The sequence below is a fragment of the Sciurus carolinensis genome, chromosome 6, assembly GCF_902686445.1.
Source record: "Sciurus carolinensis chromosome 6, mSciCar1.2, whole genome shotgun sequence".
Taxonomy (NCBI): domain Eukaryota; kingdom Metazoa; phylum Chordata; class Mammalia; order Rodentia; family Sciuridae; genus Sciurus; species Sciurus carolinensis.
Window position 1 is genome coordinate 45,016,460 of NC_062218.1, and position 12,411 is coordinate 45,028,870.

At 39.4% G+C, this 12,411-nt stretch overlaps 1 protein-coding gene across 3 annotated transcripts in view; it reads right to left on the reverse strand.

Moving 5' to 3' along the window:
* Nucleotides 1-958: 958 nt before the first annotated feature.
* The window catches only part of Ankrd55 (ankyrin repeat domain 55), a 99,712-nt gene continuing 88,259 nt past the window's right edge, over nt 959-12,411 (reverse strand). For 2 of the 3 annotated variants that reach the window (XM_047556412.1, XM_047556415.1), the window contains 2 exons: nt 3,584-3,676; nt 959-1,496 (listed from right to left, as the gene is read on the reverse strand). In XM_047556412.1, the coding sequence (XP_047412368.1) occupies nt 1,375-1,496; nt 3,584-3,676 (215 nt within the window). In that variant the 3' untranslated portion in view covers nt 959-1,374. The remainder of the gene's footprint in view (nt 1,497-3,583; nt 3,677-12,411) is intronic. The other variant, XM_047556414.1, reaches the window with a different exon arrangement.

The window sequence follows — 12,411 nt, forward strand, 5'->3', positions numbered from 1 at the left end:
AACAAAAAAAGAAAATTCTTCAGAAGTTAAGCCCTGAGAGTTCTTCTGTTTGTACCAGAATTTGCCTTCTTTCTAGCTGTGGCTCAGCTTGGAGATTGACCATAGACTTTAAGTAAAAAAAAATCCAATCATGACAACTGTCATTGTCAAAATGGGATTGTGACTTCTTCATTATCACTTCCTACATTTCTGCTCTTGCCAACTCCCTGTCCAACTCTCTTCCTTCCTGAAAGATATTAAATGATTGAGTGTCTACTTTGTGCCAGGCTCTATACAAATTTCTAGAAGTGCAAAGCCAAAGAACTATAATTTGGCCCCAGAGGAGCTTCTGTGTAGCTAATTGGTGAATCTGCCCTCTTTATATGAATAATACTAGTATAAAGTAGTAAATGCTATAGTTGAGATATTTACAAAATTATATGCAGACTCAGAAATGACATGGAGTAATTGTCATCTGATATGGCTAAGCCTTGAACTATATACAGGCCTCTAGTCAAAATAAATCCAAACAGCACATACACATTTTAGTAAAGAGATCTGCTATTAGAAGTAGACTTTCAAAAATCTTACTAAGTCTTAGATTTGAGAAGACCTTGAGTAAACAGAAGTCATTAATTTGAAACAGAAAAAAGAACTTTTAAATATGTAGAGTATTTGAGGAATGTGTGAGAAATGCCTATTCAATTCTGGTAGGCCAGGATTTACACTTTGCCAACTCACTTGACTTTCTTCTTATTGGAATAATCAATCATATCTGAACAAAAACAGTTGTTGGAAATCATCAAATAACAAAGAAGGGACATAAACATTGTCAAGTGATTTGGGCTGCAACCAGGAACTGACAATGTTAGAAAATATTTTGCAGAAGATCGTACATTTAAAAGTCACAGACCATGATGCTTATGGAAATTTATTACTTAAATTTTCATTAAGTTTTGTCAGAATAAGAAATGGCCAAGGGAGAATTACAAAAAAATGTGAAGAACGAGTCTGGGATATCCTTTTTTGCTTTTTATTCAGTAAAGCATTAAAAAACAAAAACACATGAAATCATTCAGCAGACAAAATAGCAAACATGTCACAGAGCAAACCAAACACAGCTAAGTTTCCCTGCTAATAACATATTTTAAAAAATTTTGGCAAGTAGAGGTCACAGAAACTTACTGACTTAAATATACCCACACTCGAAGATTCTAAGTGCTTATTTAGGAACTGTCTTTATTTGGAGTAAAGGAATTCTGAGTTATAAAATTGTGAATGGCTTATAGAGTGTAGTTCACTAAATTAGTCTTTGTTCTTACAAACTAGAGTAATCTCGCCCTTTGAGAGTTGAAAATATATGCTATCCTTGTTCCTGAAGTTGGGGACCCACAGTTAGTTGGGAGTGTCGGTGGGATTGGCAAGGCCCTCGCTCTCTCCAGATGGTGTGCTGTGTCCCCTTTGACTTGGAATGGCAGGAAGCACGCGGTTTGTTCTTAGCGGTTCTCCAGATAGAACTGTGGAGAAAGAACAGAATGAGAAATGGTCAAGAACTGTTTTCTCCTGGGCTCAAGGGGGACTGTGTAGGGAGACTGTGCTATTTCTTACCAGAGGGGAGGCATTTCTAAGATGTTGGCCAGAGCTGGACTGAAGAGGAACGCTGGGTATGCGTATCTATTCAGACTTACGATATGTAGCCAGGGATTTCAAATATGCACAAATACAAGGTTGCCAACTTTGATCAAAACATGACTGGGCTGTGTGTGCCTGGCAGAACTCTTCCTTAGGGTGGGGCAGCTGTGGATGGTCAAGTCAGCACAAGGATCTAAATAAGCCCCAAGACATTTGTACTGTGCTTTTAAGTAAACCTCCAAAGGTTCTCAGGTTTCTTTTTCTTTTTGAGACAACATCTTGGCTAAATTGCCGATTCTGCCTCAAACTTGCAATCCACCTGCCTCGGTCTCCTAAGTAGCTGGGATGATGGGTGTGTGCCACCTTGCCAGTTTCTCAGGCTTCTTTTAGGAAGAGCTCAGTGTGCCCTTGTATTTCTTTTATCTTGTCTTAAATTGGTCAGAGATCTTTGGCTTCTCTCTTGAAACTTAATTGTGAAAAGCAAACTTCCAGCTCAGTCAAAGAAAATCTGTTTGACTCTTCCAAGCCCCACCAGGATTCAAGACTGACTCCTTAACCAGATGTCTCTGTGGCTACAGTTCTCCTTAAAGAGGGGTTCAGGTTTGAATTTGATGCAATGATAAAAACAGACACAAAATCGGAACTCTGACTGATCCAAAACTCTGATTTCACACAAATTTAGTAAGGGCAGAAGAGTCAATCTGTCAGGGAAGGTTCTAGGCTTCTGCTTCTAACTCTGTGTGACTTTGGACAAAATATTCCACCCCTTAGTTCCTCTCTACAAAAAGAGAGCATTGTAATAAGACCCCATAGTTTATTGTTTTTACCTAAAGAGTTCTAGAACTCTGGGTTCAAAATGTACCCTGAGGGAAAGAGGACATATTGGGTTTTTACTCTGTGCAAACGTGTGCCAAGTGTTTTACCTATGTAAATATGTTATTTTATTTAGTCCTCCCAACCATTTTATCAGGCTCTACTCTTGTTCTAGCTACAGTTTGGAAAGTGAAGTACTGAAAGGTTAAGGAACTTGTCTGAAATAGAACAGTCCTCAAATAATTGGACAATTAAGAGGATGTGAATGGGGCCTCGTGTGTGTGTGTGAGAGAGCGAGAGAGAGAGAGAGAGAGAGAGAGAGAGAGCGAGCATGAGGGCAGGCCCATGAGAGAGAAACAGGGCAGGGTGGGGCAGGAAGACAAAGAAGGAAGGAAATTAGAATCCAGCATGTTGCTGGTTTCATGAGGCAAGGGACCTGACTTAGAATCTTGCAGCTTTGCTCCTGGCTCTGCTTTTACAACCTGGGTGCTGCTGGGGAAGTCATGTAACTCTTCTAAATTTGGGTTTCCCATCTGTAAAATGGGAATAATAATATAACTGGCCTTAAAGTCCAGATATATAAATTCAGAATCAATAGGTGTTATGCCTAGCAATCTATTTTACAATAGATAAATCAGGTAATATTTGGGCACACTCAAATTTGAAGATCACTGACTCATAGTATATATTAATATTTTATATTATGAAAGTTTTGTGGGGTTTTTTTTATAAATACTATAAAATGTATCAATAATGCCAAATAAATACATCGAATGATCCTGATGAACAGTATTCCTTTTCTTAGGAGTGCGTGGACTATGAGTTCAGAAGTGATGTACATTTCTCTTTGTGAGGAAATTAAAATCAAGAATTTTTAAAGCACTTTCTTAAAGACATTAAGCAAAATAAACTTCTGTTATTGCTTTTAGAGTTCAAGCACAAACATTCCTAAAGGGAGGGAGTACTCTTTTTTCAGTTTTTATACAAAGTAAGAATTACCAAGTTTTATGGAACTTTAAGATTGTCTGTTTTCCACTAATTTACAAGTGTCAGTACCTGATGTTCTTTTTAAAAATTAAAATAAAGTGAAATAACATTGAGTTGCCTCTAGACATGTTAACACTTGCAAATGAAGAACAGGAAGCTACATCATACTTACATTTTTGGTCTGGTAGGGGAGCTAGGTTGTTCCGAGAGAAAGGAAGATCCCTGATTTTGGGTCTGTTTGGGGAGAGATGTTGAAAATTTTGTCCTGGAGACAAACATAATTGGATCAATTACTTGAGTCTTGACCAAGAGAAGATTATAAAATCAGTGGAGGAGAGAATCATAAGTGTATATGTGTTGTTAGAGATCACTAAATGCAAGATGCTAATAATGAAAATAATAATAACCACACTCAATTGCATTTCTATTACATGCCGCTCACTGTTTAAATGAAAAGATATCAGAAATCATTTCTTGAATGAACCAGTTTAAATATAATCTTATAAACAAGCACAGCTGTTCACTTTCTCTACAAAACTTCAGTTGGAAAAGGCAAAGGAAATATAGATTTGACATAGAATAAATGCCACATTTTCATTGCATCTTGTATGAGTGATGAGAAGGATATCTTTTCCCCAGAGCAGTGTTTCTCAATCCTGGCTGCACAGAGGAATGATGTGAGTTTTAATAAAATTACTGCTGCCCTGGTTATACCCCAGGTCAATGAAATCAGAATCTCTGGAGGTGGGGCGTCAGATTGTCATTAGCTCCCCAGTGACGCAAATGCTCCACCGGGATTGTGAATCAGTGACCTAGAAGACAGTTGGACAAAGTGCTTAGGAAATCACTATTCTCTAACTCTGATGGTTGGCAGTCGTGTGCTGGAGCTGTGTATGCCATATGAACCTACTCTTAAGAGCTAGCTGATGGTTACATTTTCAGAAATTCTGTGAACTGGTTGATATTATCCTGGTGTTTTAAACTTGGCCATCAAGTGGGAGTTATTCCCACCATGAAAATAAGGAAGAACTGATTTTTCTCCTGGAGGGTCAACTGTTGAAAATTCAATACTGACTATAAGAGATGGGTGTCCCAGATGTCTGAAAATAGAAGGGAACACACAAAAGTTATTGAAGTGGCAAGTGACATAACTTCTCTAAACTCTGATTTCCTCAAATCTAAAATGGTGAAAATAACTGGAGCTGTGTTTCCAGTTGTCAAGAAGATTGGAGAACAAGTGTAAAACAATTTACAAGGTAAAGCATTCCATCAACATTAGCAATAAAAGGACAAGTTGACCTTTTGCCTACTGGCCTAGTAAGGAGGAACTTGAATCATCATTGCAAGGCTCATGGAGTTTAAGTAGTTCTTGGTATATGAGGGGAAATAAAAAAGAGTATTAGCCACGATCTGCCTTCATCTACTTATGTGAATACAGTGGTAGATTGTGTAGGGGCAGTCACCTAAGCAGCCTCATTTGATGGAGACTGAGCAAAATTTCCAGTTATCTTGGTGGATATTTTTCCATTACACTTTATTCCTTTAATTTTGGAAGTCATATAACTGCAGGAGCCATAATTTATAAAGAAAACATTCTTGGGTAGAATATCATTAAAACCCAAATCGCCTCATACTTTTAATTATCCACGAATGCATGGGCAGAAATTTGCAAGGCCAAGAAATGAGATATTGCTAATCATGGAGGATGTTTATTAATAGTGAACATTTATGAGTGTCGGGAAGTAGGTTAATCACTGTAGGCATAATCTCATTTAATTCTGATAACCAGCTTTCTTTGTGAAATAGGTACTATTTTCTTCCCCATTCTGCAAATGAGGACCCTGTGGCTTGGAGGTGTTCTAAAATGTGCTCAAGTTCACATGCAGAGAAGCGTCAGAACCTGGACTCCAGGCCACATCTGTCTGACACTGAACCTGGTAATGTTCTGCTTCCCTCGGAGACGAGCAATATTCTTAGGGTGGGAGAAGTGGGCAGAGGGGCCTTGGCAGTGATTTGGAAGCTGGGAGAAGAGTTCAACTTTATGTCACACTGGTGTTTTGCCTCGTTGTGAGCGACAGGGTGGAGTTCTGCACAGCCCAGAGCTCTCTTCAAACAGGTAAACTTGTAGTTTTGAAGCCCCATGCATAGTGCTGTGATAGAGTATGTGAGGGCATCACAGTGGAATAGAGGATGCACTGAGGTCCACGTGTTCTTGAATCTCACACACCTGGCTTGTTTGTCTGCTCTGCTCTGCTACCTCCTCAAGTCTCAATCAGAAAGTCTCTGCAAGTCTCAATCCCTTTATCTATAAAATGGGAATAAAAGTCCCTCTCATGCAAAGGGAAGTATCTAATAAGGTGGAACTATTCTTATTAAGAATAGTAAGGAAGAGGCACCTCTCCTACAGGGATCAGTGGTTGACCTTCAAATAGAGGTGAATTTTGAGCTGGCTCTTAAGAGATTGCAGAATCAGTCACACGCATGGCAGTGAGGAACTAAAGTAATAACACAGACGAAGATGCCATACAGTGGAAAGGTAGCAGGTTTTCAAGGAACTGAGAGATATTCAAGGAACTGCAAAAGAGATGGGGTAAGGGATCTCAGATGGGAGGGGTGAGTTGAGAATGGGAAGCCCGGTCAGACCATGCTAAGGGCTTTGCGTACTTAGTTTAGGGATATGGATTTTGTCCTGGAAAGATGCAAAGCTGCTGCTGATTTTAAACAAAGGGGCCACAAGATCTGACCTAGGAAAGTGCATTGCTGCTGGGATAGTCTAGAAAATTCTGGAGAAGGAAGTTGTCACTAGAGGGAGAAAGGAAGTGAGCACTTTCTTACTTTTCTTGTGATGGCTTATAAATAACCAGGCTGGCAGAAAACACCACAGAGCTTTCTGTTCCATTTTCTCTGAAAACTGCTCACAATGAATTAAGCTGAGGTGCTCCAAATTCTGACTCATTAGGATAAGTGCCTCATCCTCCGTCTCTCCGCATTTAGCCTGTGGACAGGGCTCAATACATGTTAAGTAATCATCATCACAGCTAAATGCTCAGGGTTGCTGATGTCAGCACAGGATAGCAGTTGCCCAGAATTCAAAGAGTAGCACTGCTAGCCCATGCTATTTCTACTGAACTTGGGGCAGGAAAGGAAAACATTCAAAGATAAAAGGACTGTCCAAGCTCAAGTCAGTGGTACAGTAATATGATTTACAGTATCCAATTGCTTTACCATAGTATTTTCACACAAAATATAGAATCTCAATGTAGAAATCAGCTAAATTTCAACCTGCTTAGACTAACAACTTAAACCACTTAAATGAACTCTTTTGATCGTAACGCAGGAGCCTCAGTCAGTCTAAAAATCATGTATCAAATGGGGTTGGAAATGTTCACAAAAATAAAATCCATACATCAGGGAAATCTTCATTGTAGGGAGGACAATGTAATTGATAAGAAAATTATCTAGTAGGTAACTGGTATGCATATCAACAAATTAGCAAACTTAAAGATTTAAAGAGAAGAACACAAGGTCACTGTGGTGAGTCCTTCCTATTTAGTAGCTCTTGACTCAAGCTCTGAATATATCACTAATTGACTGTAAGAGTTTGGAGCAAATCATTGAGCTTTTCTAGGGCATGTTAATTGTAACTGGAAAGGGCCCCATGAGACAAAAATTTCTTGCTTTGTCAATCAAGCTTCATCCAGGAAGAGAGGTTATTCACACAGAGGGAGTTTCATGAAGAAAATTGGTTATAATCGTGATGGAAAAGCTGGGAAGCCAAACAGAGGGCAGGGTGAAAGAACAATCCAGAGATTAGCCATGGCGGAAAGCACACCGCTGGGCTGGAGGGATAACAGGAGGAGATGGCATTACTAAGGCCCAGAAGCTAGCAGGAGCCAGAACTACAGAGGGACGGGCTGTGTAGAGAGAACTGGAGGAAGTGAGCCTATTGGAGATACCACAGGAATCAGGGATGCTGCCTGGAGAATTGGTTTTCTTTTTCTGCTCTTAGTTTTCTGCCAGTGTCTCCTATTGGCCAAAACTACCTAGAAACTACCTGGCAAGGGGGGCTAGAAACAAAGTTGGCCCAAGTACTCCTGTAATTCCTTCCTTCCTTCCTTCCCTTCCTCCTTTTTCCTTTCTCTTTCTTTTTTTCTATTTTTTTTTTTTTTTTTTTTTTTTGGGTGCTGGGGATCAAACCCAGGGCCTTGTGCTTACAAGGCAAGCACTCTACCAACTGAGCTATCTCCCCAGCCCCTCTCTTTTATTTCTTTTACAAGAAGTCTTGGTATGTTGCACAGGCTGGCTGCAAATTGCTGGGCTCATGGGATCCTCCTGCCTCAGTCTCCCAAATATGTGAGAGTGTAGGCATGGGTTACTGCATCAGGTTTAAATCTCTTCATTTAAAAATAAAACTCACGCATAGCTTATTGCCAAGATGCAGTACTTAGCATAGGGCCTGATGCACAGTGAAAAACAGCACATGTGAGTGTGTGTATGTAAGACATACTATGTGCAAGTCATTGTTCAACTTTACACATATCAGCTCACTTACTCTCAACAGCCCTATGCATTAGGTATTTTCTTCCATGTTTCAGATGAGGAAACAAAGGCTCAGAGCAAGTAAGTGGCAGAGCCAGAGTCTGAATCCAGAAGGCAGGGCTTTAGACACGCTCTTTTTAGCACTGGTGGACACTGCCTCCTCATAAATGAGTGTGGTAGACACTCATAATCATTTAATGAGTGATTAGATAACTAAGACTCCCTGCATTTAAACATCCTAGGATTAGTGTCTAAGCATGAGAAGAAAGTCAATTTAAAGTCAGTTTAAAGCTCGGTGGTAGAGCACTTGTTTAGCATTCATGAGGCCCTGGATTTGATCCCCAGTGTCCCCCCACCTTCGCCCCCCCAAAAAAAATCAGTTGCACAGTCATGTTAGCAAATCCATATCCTTTAAAACTCAAGTGTAGGCTGAAGACTCTTAGGAGATTTATCTTATTATGACTCAGTTTTCTTGAATGGTTCCTAGTTTAATTAGCACTAAAAATACTGGTTGCAAAAATAAACACTTTGAGATAAGCACAGCTAATTTCTTTTTTTTATCTTCATATTTTTTACTGGTGAATGATAATTATACATAGTGGTGGGATTTGTTGTTATGCATTTGTACATGCACCTGACATAACAATATAATTTGGCCAATATCATTTCCTACTACTCCCTTTTTCTCTCCCCTCCTTCCTGCCCCTTTCCTCTATTCTACTGATTTCCCTTTGATTTTCATGAGACCTGCTCCCCCATCTTTTTTTCCTTTTTCCCCTCTTCCACGTGTGAGAGAAAATAAATGACCTTTGATTCCTAAGTTTGGCTTATTTTCCTTAACCTATTGTTCTCCAGTTTTATTAATGACATAATTTCATTCTTCTTTTTTGACTGAATAAAACTCCATTGTGTATATATACCACACTATCTTTATCTTTTCATCTATTGACGGGCACCTAGGCTGGTTTCCTCATTTGACCATTGTAAATTGTGCTGCTATAAACATGGATAAGCATTGTCACTATAGTATGCTGACATTGATTCTTCAGGATAAATAAGCACAATTAGTTTCTTCAGAATTCCTTGGAAACTTTCACTTCTCCTTTGTGCTATTCTGCTGCCTTAGGACTTTTTCCAGTTACTTTGTTGGAGACTGAGCAAATCCCCAACCATATTTATAAATGTCCATTTATTTCAAATAACACAGAAATTTTTGGATGACACATGAGGCAGAATCTCTCTACTAATTTTCTATCCAATCTCTACTCCTTCTCTGTTAAAAACAAATCAAACCAGAGATGGTGGTGCACACTGTAATTCCATCTAAAACTATTCCTATAATTCAGGAGGTTGAGGCAGGAGGATTTGCAGTTTGAGTTTAGTCTGGGCAACTTAGTAAGACCCTATTTCAAAATAAAAAAAAATAGAACTGCGGACATAGCTCTGTGGTGGAGGACTTGCCTAGCATGTGTGAGAATCTGGATTCAAACCCAGCACTGCAAAACAAACAAATAACAAAAACCAAATAATGAAAAAAAATATAAAAAACTACACAGAAATCCAATTTGGGGGAGACAGTGACTTGTCCAACTAAAATACTACTATTCCCAGTCTTCTTTGCAATGTGACAAAAGGTCTGGTCAATGAAATGCAAATAGCAGTGTGAACCTTATGGCAAATGACTTCATAATGGGAGCTGATTTAGTTGGGTGAAATGTGTTCCCCCACCCTTCCTTCTTCCTGCACCATCAACTATTGACTATGAAGTGACCTGGAGGGAAGAAGTCATTTGTTAGACCTGGAACACACAGCCACCAAGAGTCTGTAAAATGCAAAATGCATACTTCGTACTTCTTTCATAGGAAAGTAAAGCCCAGCCTTTGTTCCATAGACCACAACCTTCTGCTGGGCATTCACTAGCAGCTCTTGCAATTGTAAGTAAATATCTTTTGCAGTTTAGAAGCATCCTTCAAGGACCCTAGAGCCGTTCTCAAGAATGTAACCATCCAAAGAACAAGACCTCAATCTCAAAGACTCCATGGGAGGACAGGATCCTAACTCTGGCAATCAGTCCACAAACACAGCAGCCTTAGCCTCACACTAAGCACGACTTGGCATGGTTGTGCATGCCAGAGGCTGAGACAGCAGTATCTCTTCAGTCTAGAAGTTCAAGAACAGAAACAATAATACTGTGTTCTATCCCTAGTGCTGCAAAACACTCATCCCCCTCAATACACTAGCCAGTCCTCAGCTTGTGATTTTTACTTCTCTAACTCTGAGCCCTCGAGCCTTGCGTTTAGTTTTTTTTTTTTTTTTTTTTTGGTACTAGGTATTGAACTCAGGTCACTCAACCACTGAGCCACATCCCCAGCCCTGTTTTGCACTTTATTTAGAGATAGAGTCGCACTAGTTGCGTAGTGCCTCTCTGCTGCCTGAGGCTGGCCTTGAACTTGCGATTCTCCTGCCTCAGTCTCCCAAGTCGCTGGGATTACAGGCGTGCACCCCCACACCCGGCTTAGTTGATTTTTGTTTTTAATCACTAATTTTGAAGGTCATGTAGTTCATGTAGTTGAGCAATATATTTGTAGTCTCCCGTTAACTATACTGTCGCCTCTCATGTGGTTATGATGATGGCTGCCTAGGCTGCTTTTTAGGGACTTGAAGGCTGCTTTCGTTGAAATCACTGACTCTTCGTTTAGACCTTGGAGGTATTTGACGGGTGACCTTTCGATGTTACAAAGCCAAAAACACCTTCAAATCATGCTAATGCCACCATTTTCTGAACATGTGTCCCATGAAGAGCCATGATTGATTATGCACATGCAGACCACTGACGACTTCCCCTCCAATCACCTTTCCCCAAACCTCAAATCAGCCTGCTTCTTTATTTCACAAATATCCCTAAACCCTATCCCTGGGGAGGCAGATTTAAAATGTGACTCTTCTACTTCCTCTACGCTTGGCTGCCTTGTGAATAAACTCTTTCTCTTCTGCAAAACTTGTTTCAGTGATTGGCATACGGTGCAGCGGGAAAAACCAGCCTGATTTGGTAATAACTGCAATAAACTTCTATGTTATTTAACCCACTATGACTGGGTTTCTGCTTCAGGTAGCTGAACCCAAACCCAATTGATAGAAAAGACAGTCCAAAGCTGTCCTTGGAACAGAAAGAGAACAAGACCTTAAAATCTCAAAAGATTTTCGAAAAGAAGTTATTAGCTTGCTCAGGACAAGACTAACTCCAGAAAGCAGGCTAGGTTGATGTCCTAGAGGCCACTAAAGTGTTAAAAGGTGGCAAAACCATGTGTTCCCTTCCCTGCCCTTCTGCAGAAAAAAATGCGAAAACATTACCCATGTCACCAGACAAATACTTTAAGTGTTTTGCAGAGGAAGCAAAATCTTGAGTGGAGTTTTTCTCAGATAACAGGAAATAGCCTTTATGTGCTTATCCACATTTATCCTGTTCTTTTTTTTATGGTTTTAGAAATTTTTTATTAACTAGAACATTTTTATTAACTGTTGTTCTACAAGTATATATTTAAGCTAATCAGTGTGACAAACAATTTCTTTTAATAAGAAATGAATTATACAATCGACTGGAACATTATCACAACTTTGTAAGTATTAACTTGCAGAACAAATGGAGGGACGGGACACAAAATATGATGGATTAAATAATTCTTAGATTTCATTAAAGATATGTGCTGTTACACTCTGATGTCTATCAGCTTTGACATGTTCACTCTCAGGATCCTGCTTTTGTTCTCTGATTAGAGATCGCATGTCTCTCCATTATTCTGTATTACATGGGTATATGAACACATTCCACATTATCTTTTTTTTTTCTTTTTCTTGGTACCAGGGATTGAACCCAGTGGTGATTAATCAGTGAACCACCTCCACAGCCCTTTTATAATATTTTATTTAGATATAATATCTCACTGAGTTGCTTTAAGACCACGCTAAGTTGTTGAGGCTGGATTTGAACTTTCAAGCCTCCTGCCCTAACCTCTTGAGCTACAGGAATTATAGGCAGATGCCACCATGTCCAGCTCCTTTATTTTTATTTTTTTATAAAACTGATTTTATTATTTTATTTTTTTATAATTTATTTATTTGTTTATTTTTACAGACTGCATTTGATTCATTGTATAGTATTATGGCATTTGCTGATAAATGGATGGAATTGGAGAATATCATGCTAAGTGAAATAAGCCAAACCCAAAAAACCAAAGATTGAATGCTTCCCCTGATAATGGGGGTGGAAGAGTGCGGGGTGAGAGAAGAATGGAGGAACTTTAGATTATGTAGAGGGAAATGAGAGGGAGGAAGGGGCGGGGTTATGAAAGATGGTGGAATGAGACAGACATCATTACCCTATGTACATGTATGATTGCATGAATGGTATGAATCTACATGGTGCACAGCCATAGAAATTAAAAGTTGTATCCTGTTCTTAAA